The following is a 12,197-nucleotide window of genomic DNA, read 5'->3' as shown; positions in this document are numbered from 1 at the left end:
GTTAACCATGTAAAGCAAATAAAACCACCCAGGCAAATCCAGGCAGGTCACAAACAAGCTATTGTGAACCAGAACAACGAAGGGTGTGAGTACCGTCTTCTAGGGTGACCAGTGAAAGCCTCTCCAAAGGGGTGACATTGAGATGAGATCAAATGACTAGCAGGAGCCATCCGTGGGAAGATCAGAGGAAGAACTTTATATGGACCACAAGTGACAAACCCCGTACCCCTGAACTGGAAATGAGATTGGCAAGTTCAAGGTCCAGGAAGACATGGACACCTATGTCCTTCTGTTAGAGAGCTGGGTAAGTCTTTTTTCAAATTAAATGTTTCTTGACGTATATTCGTATATCAATTAGTCAATGGATTCCTCCGTGGGTCTCGAAAGGCCAGATGGCTTTAATTCACCTGCCTCCTCACCCCTCCTGGCACGGTGCTGGCCTGAGTCCCACGCTCTTATTTGTGATGTGCTGAGACATCTGCTACACACTGTCCTTTGGCCCGGCTGACCGCGGACAGATTCCCTCCTGTTCTGATTCACTGCCCGCGGCCCTGGTGATACAAAGAGTCTCATCTCTGCTGCAGAGAGCTCCGTCTGTGTCCCCCGCAGCTCAGCCACCACCTTCTCCCGGGGCCTGACAGCCATGAAGCTGCTTCTCCTGTTCCTGGCCATCTTTCTGGCTGTGGAACCCGTGATGTCAGGTAACTGGGGCTCTCTCGAGGGCCTGGGATCTTGGGCATGGGCTTGTCCCCTTTTGCTCTCTTCTCACTGTGGGCAGCCCCCGAGTCTCTCCTCATTTCCTGGCGCTTTGGGAGGGTTTCCCAGGATCCTCTGGTGTTCACATCTCCCCCCGATGCTCTCTTGCTGAATGGGGGGATGAGAGCTGTTTAGAGCATCAGGTGCTTCAAGGCAGGATGGCCTTCTGGTAGGAGCTGGGGATACAGCTGAGGCTGGAAGGTGCAGGTCGGGGGCTCTGGGAGATTAGGATGAAGGTTGGGGGTGAGTCCCGGTAAGGGAGACCTGTGGGCTTGCAGTGGCAAAGGGAATATTAGGATGACCTGGAAGAGGGGGCCTGGGACTTCCCCATGGTCTGGGGGAGTTGGAGAGGGAACGGATTTTGGCTTGAGTGGCGCTGGTGCTGGGCATCTGGCTGGGCTTGACCTGAGGCTGGGAGTCAGTGCCCCAGGGTGCAGGGTGCTTGGGTTTGGCTTGGTGATGGGCATCTGCTGGGAGTTGCGGTTGGTGGCTTGATTAGATTTGGGTGTGCTTTGCAGCTGGGGCTCAGTGGGCACTGAGCAGGGTAAGGCTGGGTGTCGACTGCATTTGAGTTTGAACTGGGTGAATCTGGGCTCAGAAGGATTGGACATTGGGTTGTGGCTGGAGCTGACTTTTGCTGGGCTCTGTTACAGGGCCAGGCTGTGGATGAGGAGCTGGGATTGCTTCATGTGAGAGCATCTCCATCCCTGAGTGTCAGAGGTGGACATTGTCCTGTTCCCAACGTTCCCTTCATTTGTATCAACTGATCCCTAAGTAAGAAGTAGGAAGTTAGGGGTCGGGGGACCCAGGGTGGGAAGTCTGGAAACTGTCCTCCTGAAAGCTCTGGAGTTCCCAGTTGGAATCATCGCTCAGTTCCTTCCTCTCCCAAGGTCTCCTCTCCCCCTTCCTGGGAGCGGATCCAGCAGGGCTTACTCAGCCCTCTCTCTGGCCTTCTCCCCCTTCCTCGGTTCCTCTTCCACCTCGGTCTCTCTCTTAGCAATACTAACATCTGCTTCCTGGTTGTTCCCGTGCCCAGAAGCGGAGTGTTGGCGTCACGGACACTGCCGGTTGGTGTGCAATGATGACGAGGATCATGTCTTACGCTGTGCAAATCGCAAACGGTGCTGTGTCCCTAGTCGCTATGTGACAATGAAACCAATAACGATCGATTACGTCCTTGACTGGACCACGCCAACCGTGCCCACAACCGTCCCCACGACCGTCCGTAAAAGGAAGAAAAACAAAAAACACGGCCAGGGGTGATTTTGCTTCAGACTTCTTAGTTTCCGCGCTTCATTAAAACTCACACATGGGCTGCTTGTGTCTGTCAGTCAAAAGGAGGGGTCCCCCAAACGGATGGAGGCAGGGGAAATGGCAGGAAGGGGCGGGAGTTAGGATAGAGAGTCATCAGGGCTGGGTCAGAGCAAATGGTGATGATCGTAGCTTTGAAGATGGTTCCTTATCTGGTGGCCCCAGGAGGGGGTGTAGCATCAGGTGTGGGAGAGGGCAAGAGATTTAAGGGCACCTCAGGTGTCTGTAAAGTGGGACAACCCTCAGGCCGGAGGAGTTGGTCTATCTTGGAGGGGAGAGGGGAGGAGGTAGTCAGGGGCTAGGTGGAGCCCCAATCCTTGGGTTTCTAGGAATGTCAGCTCAGAGGCCTTGGGGATGCTCAAGAGTTCGCAGCCCCAGGGGTCAGAAGGTTCCCAAGTTCTAAAAAATGATAAAGTACCTGAATTTACTCATTTACATATGAATTTGTTCATTATTCAATTTTTAAAAATATTCTTTCATGCATTTACTTGCTCATTCGTTCAGGTGAGGTCTGCCACTCAGCACTAGCAGACGGTGTATCCAACCCTCTCACAATTTTAGTTTCCCCAAAGGGAGGTTAGAATAATGATCCGTCTCAGGGTCATGGTAGGGATGACACGGGGTCATGTACAAGGACCCATGCATCACGAGTCCTCGAAAAATGCTAGCTGTTGCCATCGTTCCTTGATTTATTTAGGCATTCACGGAACACGTGCTGACTGCTCTTCAACTGCTGTTAGACTGGGGGAGGCAGAGCCCATCTCATTTGAATGGATAATTTAGCCCCAGGGAGATTCACTCAGGGGGAATACTTAAGAATCCTGACAGGGAACCTAGCAGACCTGGTGTCTTCCCAGATGTTATTATCTCAGATTCTATGATTAGGGCCTCATTTATCCACACAGTTGTTCCCTGCTGGCCGACGTTGGGACCTGGAGTGCTCTGAAACATGGGACATGACCTAGAGACAGAGAGAAGAAATTCTCTCTGATGTAGGAAGATCATTTGCTTTTAGTTCAATATTTCTATTCTTAGACCCTGGAAAGAAAAACCCCTCCTCTGATCCTGGTCCTATCCTGGGCTTCCAAATGAGGTCCTCCCAGTGGGATGGGGACCTATTGGGGCAAGAGGGGCACGTTCACCCACTTCTGGACTGGGCTTCAAGCGCCTGCAGAACTCTTGTGCCTGCTTCCAGGGGCAGCAAGAGCCTGTTCCCAAGGTGCAGCCCAGGCAAGGGAATGCCACATGCACTCCTGTTTGCAGGGGCCCTGGGCAGAGTGTGGAGGGTCCAGCTGGAGCCCCATGTCCACGTGTGTGAGGCTCTTCATGGTGGGGAGCAGGGCTGGCATGTGGTAGAAGGGGGGTGGGCTGCCCTCATGCCTTGTGTGGGCACAAAACTCTGAGAAAGCCAAGAATCTAAATCTAAGTCTGACATTTCAGGTCATTACAAAGGACTATTTCATAAAAGGGGACAGAATACTTTTCATTTTTCTTTCATTAACTCAATTCATAACTTTGAAGCATTCAGACATATGATACATTTGTCTTCTTACCATATATATATATATATATATATATATATATATATATATATATATTTTTTTTTTTTTTTTTTTTTTTTGTACCAGGGAGTAAACCCAAGGGCGCTTAACCACCCAGTCACATCCCCAGCCTTTTTTTTTTTATGTTTTATTAGAGACAGGGTCTTGTTGAGTTGTTCAGTGCTTTGCTAAGTTGCTGAGGTTAGATTTGAACTTGCAATCCTCCTGTCTCAGCCTTCCGAGTCACTGGGATTACATTCATGTTCCACCACTCCCAGCTTCTTACCCCAGGTTTTTATCTCACCTCTGTAGGTGGGTTCAAATTGAGTTCTGATTGGCTTCCCAAATGGTCACTCTTAAGAAGTTACAGCATGTGTCCCATTATTGTGTAATTATTTGAATCACCGTGTCTTCCCACCAATCCCCAAAACTTGGCTGGGACATTTTATTTGCACCTAGCGTGCAGCCCAGGGCTCAGCAAGGATGCCATTATGAGTGTTTCTTGACAGATTGAATAGATGAACAGCGAATTTACAAGCGAAAGCTTGAGCACGTTTGGAGGGAGCACAAATCGCTGGTGTCGGGTTCCAGGAACCCATTGGGATCCTTGTCGGGCAGAGGACCACTGCATCAGGTAGATATGACTCTGGCCAGGACTGTTAGGACGTGGAGGAGTTCCTGGGCTTCGTATTATTTCTCAGCTGGTTTGCTCTTGAAACACAGACTTCACAGTATGGAAGGTGGCCTGGGATGGTACAAGGTTCCTCAATATCTGGGGCCTGGCAGTAACCTGTCCATGTGTGACCATTCAGCCTCCACCAAATTCATTCATTGAATCATTCCTTGGTGCTTCCTCTGAGCTTAATACCGGGAAAACAGAGGTGACCCCAGGGAGTGACAGAAGGCTCAGATGTCACCATCGAGCCCCAGGAAGTTTTTAGATGACAGTCAACCCTGGGCCTGAATGTCTGGATTTGGGATTTGGGCATGTGGAATTTTAGAAATTCCCTCTGATTCTTCCTTTGGGAGATAAGGTGTCACCCCTCAGTTCTCCTGTTACACCTCCTACATTCTTTATAGCCCTCAAAACTGGGGGACTCCCAGGCAACCTTTCCTTATTTTCCCATTTCACAGATGGGAACACAGGCCCGGGGGCGGGGTGGGGAGGAAGTGGCCGAGGCTCCTATGTAAGTTGGAGACAATGCTGAGATTAATGAAGCAGCTTCTTTGACTTCTGGCAAGAGGGAGGCGAATCGAGGGTGGCATGCAGCAGTTGTGGGTAATCAGTGAGTAGAGACCTAAAGAGTCACAGAGTCAAAGGGTGGATGCGTTCAGCAGTGGCAAAGCCCCTGACCAATGTCTTCACTCTCGAATCCCCGCCTGGGGCTGCTGTGGCCTCTCTTCAGAGGGAAATCACAGAGCAGTCTGGCTGGTCTGCGCCATCCTCTCAAATGCTCAGTTCTGCTCGCCGCACCTTTGGATGCAGTTGGAACCTCAAGGGAGAAGGGAAGGACCTTATCTCCAGAGGATGTGATAGAAGGGGATTTTGCTTTTGTAAGGCTTCCTTGAATCTCCCTTTGCCTCCCTTGTAGGCAGAGGGGTGACGAGGATGGATGGGACATTGCCAGCAGAGAGAGGCCCACCTGGGGTGAGGGTTGAGGGGCAGTCCCAGAATGATTATCTTAAAGCAGGGAAGACCAGGCCTCTGCATTGTAACCTCCCTGGGAGTGACCAGCAGGCCTGCTAAGGAGGCCGAAGCTCAATTCAGCGTCTGCTGTGTATATTAAATCTGTTGGGACATAGGGCCCTTGTGTGCCAAATGCCAAGTTTAAGGCCTGCAAATCCCAGGTGCTGACAACTGTTTGTGGAATGAGTGAAAGATCCTTGAATACCGGGTTCAGAAGTTTGGCTTTGACACTGAAGAAACCCAGGACCATGACCTCAGCTGTCACCAACCAATGCAGCCGGGGCCTAACATGCAGACAGGAAGCACTGTGCATTAGAAAGAGTATGGGCTTTGTGTACAGGAGTCCTTGCTCTGCTTCTAAGAGCTGTGGAGCCTTTGCCAGAACATTGCCACTCTCTGAGTCTTGATTTCATAATGCAAGAAAATAAAATGAAGAAATGTGCTTCATAAGGTTGTTGGAGGGATTCAATGAGTTGGCATAGATCCAGTGGCTCATAGTAGATGCTCAGTAAATGGTAATGGTCATTATTTCAATTTTCTTTTCGATGAAGGATCATTTGTGTTTTGGAGGACTCAACCCCAAGGGGGGCATAATAATAATGTTAATGGCTAACATTTCTCCAGTGTCTACTGCAGAGCAGGAACCTCGTCTCTGTTTCTTCCATGGGCTCAGTCTCACCCTAGAATCTCTGGCTATCACTAAGGGACTATGGTCTGTCTAAATTCATTGAATACTCTCTCTCTCCTGTGCTGGGGATTGAGTGGGGGGTCTTGTACAAAGCGCTCTACCACTGAGCTACACTTCCAGCCTTCACGGGAATCTTTTCAAACTGTGTTCATAATTGAAGTCTAGGAAAAAATGAATCTTCCAGGAAAGACCCTTCATCTCATAACAAGAACAACAATAACACATCACACTGGCTTAGTTCTTACTCTGTGCTAGTCCCTAATTGCTTTCCATTTACTGTCATTAATCCTTACGGTTCTAGGAGTTAAATACTATTATAGTTTACATGGTAGAGACGAGAAAAGGGTAAGAGAGAGAGAGGGACAGAAATAGATTTGCAGGAAGTTGCAAGAGAGAGAGATCCTGTGTGCCCTTTGCCCAGTTTCCTCTTATAGTTCTATTTTATGTAACTACAATAAAACCCAAGAATCTGATATTGGTACAATGTGTGTATAAATTTCTACGCTATTTTGTCACAGGTGCACCCCTCCCCCATCCCCCGGCCCCATGATCAAGACATGGGACTTCCCATACGCCTTTGTAGTCCCACTGACTTTACTCCCTGGTCCTGCCACTAAATTTAACTCCTCATAACTATGAATTTCTTCTCCTCCTCCCTCCTTCTCCTTCTCCTCCTCCTCCTCCTCCTCCTCCTCCTCCTCCTCCTCCTCCTCCTCCTCCTCATTCCCCTCTCCCCACCCCCACTTCTTCTCCTTCTGCTTCTGCTTCTTTCCTTTCTGTGCTGGGGTTCAAACCCAGGACCAGCACATGCCTAGAATGTGGTGTACCACTGAGCTAAACCTCCAGCCCCCTCTTTATAGTTTCATCTTTTTAAGGCTGTTGTAAAATAGAATCATATGTGAACTTCTGAGATTGTTTTTAATGCAACAAACTGTATCAAATTTGTTCCTTTGACTTCTGAGAAATTCTAGACAGCAAAATTCTGAAAGCAAAAAAGAAAATAAAAGGCATAGAGATTAGGAAAAAAAAAAGAAATAAAACTGTCTTGCCCAGTGTGGTGGCACATACTTGTAATCTCAGCTACTTGAGAAGGGGTAAATGACCAATGGTAATTGGTTTTTGAATTTAGCAATGTAAAGTTTATTGGTGATTTTGACAAAATAATTTTCTGTGGGAAAAAGCCTGAATAGCAGGACAGTGAGTTCAGAGGCCAGCCCAGGCAACTTTGTGAGACCCTGTCTCGTACAACGTACGAAAAAGCAAAGGGGCCGGGGATGTAGCTCAGTGGTAGAGCACCTGCCCAGCTTGCATAAGGCCCTGGGTTCCATCCCAGCACCACCCCCAAACAAACAAACAAAAGGAGCAAGAGAAAGAAATAATACTGTTTCTTTTGTAGATATCATCATGGTTTGTGTAGAAAGACTCAAGGAATCTACAAAAATGAAAATATGTAGAACTAATAATTCAGCAAGGTAGCAGGATACAAGATAAACATATGAAAATCAATTGTGTTTCTGTATCATAGCAATGAACATGTGGACACTGAAATTAGAAATACAATACCATTATATACAATACACAAATACAATACATCACTCTAGAAAAATAAAATTTTTAGATGTATATTGGAAAAAAAAAGTGTGCAGAAAAACCACAGAACTCTGACAAAAGAAATAAAGAAAGATCAAAATAAACGAAGAGATAATGTTTATATGTTGTAAGATTCAACTAACAAACATGTCCATTCTCCTTAAATTGGTACATACATTTATCATAATTCCTATCACATTTCCAGTAAGATTTTTTTTATAGACATAGACAAGATTATTCAATTATTTTGTCTGAGGATAAATTTGCAAAGGAATGAGAATAACTAAAATAAAGTTGAAAAAGATTAAAGTTGCAAGAATCATTCTACCAGATTTCAAGATTTACTATATGTGTAGTACTCAAGGCTGTGGTACTGTTGGGGAGACGGGCACATGGATCAATGGAACAGAACAGGGAACCCAGAAATCCAGAGGCAGTCCCAACACTAGTACTGCCAACTGATTTTTAGAAATGTTTTTATTAGTGCATTATAGTTGCACATAATAGTCGTGTTCTTTTTGGCATAATCATACATACATGGAATATAATTGGCTCCATTTCAGTCCCCTGTGTCCTCCCCCCCCCCCTTTCCTTCCTCCACTCTATTGGTCTTCTTTCTATTTATTTGTAGGGTTTTTTTGTTTTGTTTTGTTTTTTAAAGTTTTGGTGCTTGCTAAGTGAAATAAGCCAGACTCAGAAAGTCAAGGGTTGGATGTTTTCTCTCATATTTGGAGACTAGAGGAAAATAAGGGGAAAAGTGGGGGATTCCATGAACCGAGGGCTAATTAGGAAGGAGAGGAAGAGGTTAGAGGGGAGAGAGGAGGGGCGGGAAAAGGGAGGAACTGAATGAATGAAATTGACCAAATTATATGAATACACCACAGTGCATTTCACCTGTATGTGTATCTATAAAGCAACAAATAATTTTTTGATAAAGGTACATAAGTAACTCAATGGAAGAAAGTTTTTTTTTTTTAAACTAATGGCACAGGAGTAATTGGACATCTACAGGTGAAACCCCCCCAAAAATATGGGGGAAAAAAAGAAAATAAAACAAAAGAACCTTGCCTTGACATAAACTTTGTCTGACACCTTATATAAAAATGAACTCAAAATGGATTGTAGCTTTGGGGCTGGGGATGTGGCTCAAGCGGTAGAGCGCTCGCCTGGCATGCGTGCGGCCTGGGTTCCATTCTCAGCACCACATACAAACAAAGATGTTGTGTCCACCAAGAACTAAAAAATAAATATTAAAAAAAATGGATTGCAGCTTTTAGCATAAAATACAAAATTATATAACTTCTAGAAGAATACATGGGGAAAAAACCCTTCAGATTTAGGTCTTGGTGAGGAGTTCTTAGATACAAAAAAGCACAATCTATAAAATAAAAAAAATAATAAATTTGACTTACAATTTAAAGCCTTCATTCTACAAAATACCTCATGAAAAGATAAATTACATTTGGGTGAGAATATTGGCAAACTGCGTATTTGATAATGAATTTATACTAGACTTCAGAGACAGTTCTCAAAATGAACAGTTAAAAAAATCTAATAATAAAATGGACAAAAAACATGAAAAGTCATGTCACTGAAACGGTTATACAGATGGCAAATTAGCATATGGAAAGATGTTCAACCTCATTAACCATTAGGGAAATGCAAATTAAGACTAGGAACAGATTCTACTACGTAACTATAAAACAGCGAAAATTAAAAACAGTGATAATACCAAATGCCATCGGGTTTACAGAGAAACTGTGTCTCTCATACAGTTCTGGTAATAATGTTAAATGGTCCAGCACTCTGGAAAATAGTCTAGCTGTTTCTCATTTTTTGAAAGTGCTGGGGATTGAATCCAGGGCTTCGTGTGTGCTAGGTAAATGCTCTACCACTGAGCCACATCCTGAGCCCCTTGCCATTTCTTAAAAAAATAAAATAAAATAAACTCTGATCATACTACTTGATGAACATAATCTAGGGCATTTATTTTTTAAAAAATGAAAATTTACATCCACACCAAAGCTGGTAGGTGAATGTTCATAACAGTTTTATTTTTTACTAGTAAAAACCTGGAGGCTAGGTGAGGGTACCTTGGAGGAACAGTTGCTTGCCCAGCGGGTATAAGACCCTGGACTCAAGCCTTTCACCGCTAACAAACAAACAGACAAACAACAAACAAAAACAAAATGAAACAACCAGTCAAAACGCCCCTCTGTAATAAACTTGCACCGTGCATACTATGGAGTATTACTGAGAATTAAGAGGGATGAACTAGTGGTAGACAGCTTGGAGGGAGCCCCAGTTTGGTCGATTGTTCTTTGTCCATTCTAGTTGAGATGCTCCTGGTTTTTAGTAGAATGAATAATTTCTGATGGAAACCTGGACACCTTGAGTATGAGGCTCTGGGATTCTGGGTCCTATTCCAAGGATCCGTGCTGTGCTAGCCCGCCTGCTCTGTCACTGCTGTGGCCAGGCGAGCAGGACGGCCTCCATTATTCCAGGAGGGATAGAAGTCCAGTGTCTGCACCCGGCTTCCTCTGACACAGAGGTAGGTGGGGTGAGGTGGCTCCTCATTACTGCAGGCTGCCACCGCCAGTTCCAGCTCCCAGGTGTGCCTCCTCTGACACCACCCTGGTTCCCCACGTGGCCTGCCTGTGACATCGCAGGGGCTGGTGGCCCTGTAACTGTTGCCTGATGCAAGACATGATGCCCTCTTCCCACTTGGCAGGGGAAGTTGAGACTCCCACATGATTTCTGTTGACACTGGTGGTGGTCGAGGTTACTGCACAGCAGGGGTCAAGGTCCAGGCTGTCACTCAGGTTTCTCAGCTACCATCCTCGGAGGCAGCGCTTCTTTTCACTCTAGAAAGGGCGGAAGTCTAAGCTCTCCACTCGGCCATATTTACTAGAGGTATGAATGGGGCTGTAGACTTTTCTGTGTTTTTTGAGCAAAGAGGCTACTGTCTAAAACGTTCTGTTTTGCTAGGCTGCCCTTTTCCTGGTCTTTGGACTAGAAAGAGCAGAATTTTCTTAGGGACTTCTTCTTTTTAAAAAAATCTCTGCACCCACATGTATTTCCAGATTGCTAGCTTCTCCAGCACCATCCTAGAATATAAGAGGCAAAATCAAACCTAAGAGATCGTTCCTCAGATCTTGAGGTCCCTGCCTGGCTTGACTTCTTCTCTTTACCTTTCAGAGGATTCTTATATTTATGTATAATGCCCAGGGTTTTAAGAAGACAAGTAGAGAAAATGACTTTGGCACTGTTTTTCTGGAAGTGGAAGTCTCTGTCAACATTTAGGTTTTTATGATGCTCCCGGACCCATCAGATCTATGTCACTGCCAAGTGGAAATTAATTATCACTGTCATGTTATTTTATATTTTGTCCAGGAAGACATTCCCTCCTTCGATGCATGGGTAGCATGGGCGTCTGCAGGACCGCTTGCAGGAAGATAGAACATACCTACTTCTACTGCAGAAATTACCAATCGTGCTGTCTCCAGTCCTTCATGAGGATAAACGTGGCTGGCAAAGACGAACCTGGTGTTTTGTCCTATGCAAAGCACTGGCCCAAGATACCCTGAATGTTGGTGATCACCCTTCTCAAACTCTCTGGAAACCCAGACCTGCCGTCATTCCCCTTCATTAAAATTCATGCACCTGCCACCGTGGTCTGTCTTTCCTCCGTGGGAATTCTCAGCAAGGGACTTGAGCTTTGTGTGTCCCTTCTGGACTCAGCCCTGTGAGACAGCACCTGGACCAGGTAGTGAAGATGGGCGGGGGGAGGGGGAGAATGAAGCTGAGATCAATAAGGGAAGGTTGAAGGGTGCAGCCGAGCCAGGACTCAGAGGGCACTGGGACTCGTGGGATGGGTGGTAAGGCAGTGGGTGGAAATCTCGTGGACAAATTTGGGCTCAGTTTATGGAACTAAGAGAGAGCCAACGAATGTGGGATAAACTGTCCTGTCAAAGTTTCAGGTTGTGAGGTTGGGGGTTTGTTTGTTGGTTATCACTGAGGAATTTGAATACATGCGGTTGTCATTGGTGACTGCGGAAATCCTTTAAGTCCTAAAAAATCTAGGAGGCTGTTACCCACCGTGACAACCAATGTTAGCGTTTCAACCAAAAGTTCTAATTTTGCTTTTTAAGTCTTATCTTCCACGAATCTTCTTTCTTTCTTCCTGTTGAGTTCTACATTTTCAAAGCCACACTTCGCTCATTATCTTTCTCTACTTTTCTGATTCTTCAGAATTCATCACAATCGCTTTTTTTTTTTTGCGGGGGGTGGGGAAGGTACTGGGGATTGAACTCAGGGGCACTCAACCACTGAGCCACATCTCCTGCCCTATTTTGAATTGTTTTTAGAGACAGGGTCTCACTGAGCTGTTTAGCACCTCACTATTCCTGAGGCTGGTTTTGAACTCGCAGTCCTCCTTCTTCAGCCTCCCAAGCCACTGGGATTACAGGTGTGCTCCCCGCCCCAAACCCTGTCCCCTGTGCCCGGCAGTATTATGTTTTGAAATGACTTTGCAATCAGTAGAGCTCGCTTCAGGGTACACAGTGTCACCAACCCATTTTCACATCTGTAACCAATACAGGTCCCCCAAATGCTCCTTCCAAAT

General features: G+C 45.9%; 2 protein-coding genes across 2 annotated transcripts; both read left to right on the top strand.

Annotated features, from left to right (window-relative positions):
- Positions 1–643: 643 nt before the first annotated feature.
- Defb119 (defensin beta 119) lies at positions 644–2,019 on the top strand. Its single transcript, XM_071607432.1, has 2 exons — positions 644–701; positions 1,796–2,019. Exons 1-2 carry the CDS (start codon positions 644–646, stop codon positions 2,017–2,019), a joined length of 282 nt encoding a protein of 93 aa, XP_071463533.1.
- A 164-nt stretch (positions 2,020–2,183) lies between these two features.
- LOC114100445 (beta-defensin 119) lies at positions 2,184–11,160 on the top strand. Its single transcript, XM_071607431.1, has 2 exons — positions 2,184–2,250; positions 10,967–11,160. Exons 1-2 carry the CDS (start codon positions 2,184–2,186, stop codon positions 11,158–11,160), a joined length of 261 nt encoding a protein of 86 aa, XP_071463532.1.
- The last annotated feature ends 1,037 nt before the right edge of the window (positions 11,161–12,197 follow it).

The sequence above is a fragment of the Marmota flaviventris genome, chromosome 2 (assembly GCF_047511675.1).
Source record: "Marmota flaviventris isolate mMarFla1 chromosome 2, mMarFla1.hap1, whole genome shotgun sequence".
NCBI lineage: Eukaryota > Metazoa > Chordata > Mammalia > Rodentia > Sciuridae > Marmota > Marmota flaviventris.
The sequence above is the reverse complement of the archived record's forward strand: the minus strand, read 5'-3'. Positions and strand labels throughout refer to the sequence as shown.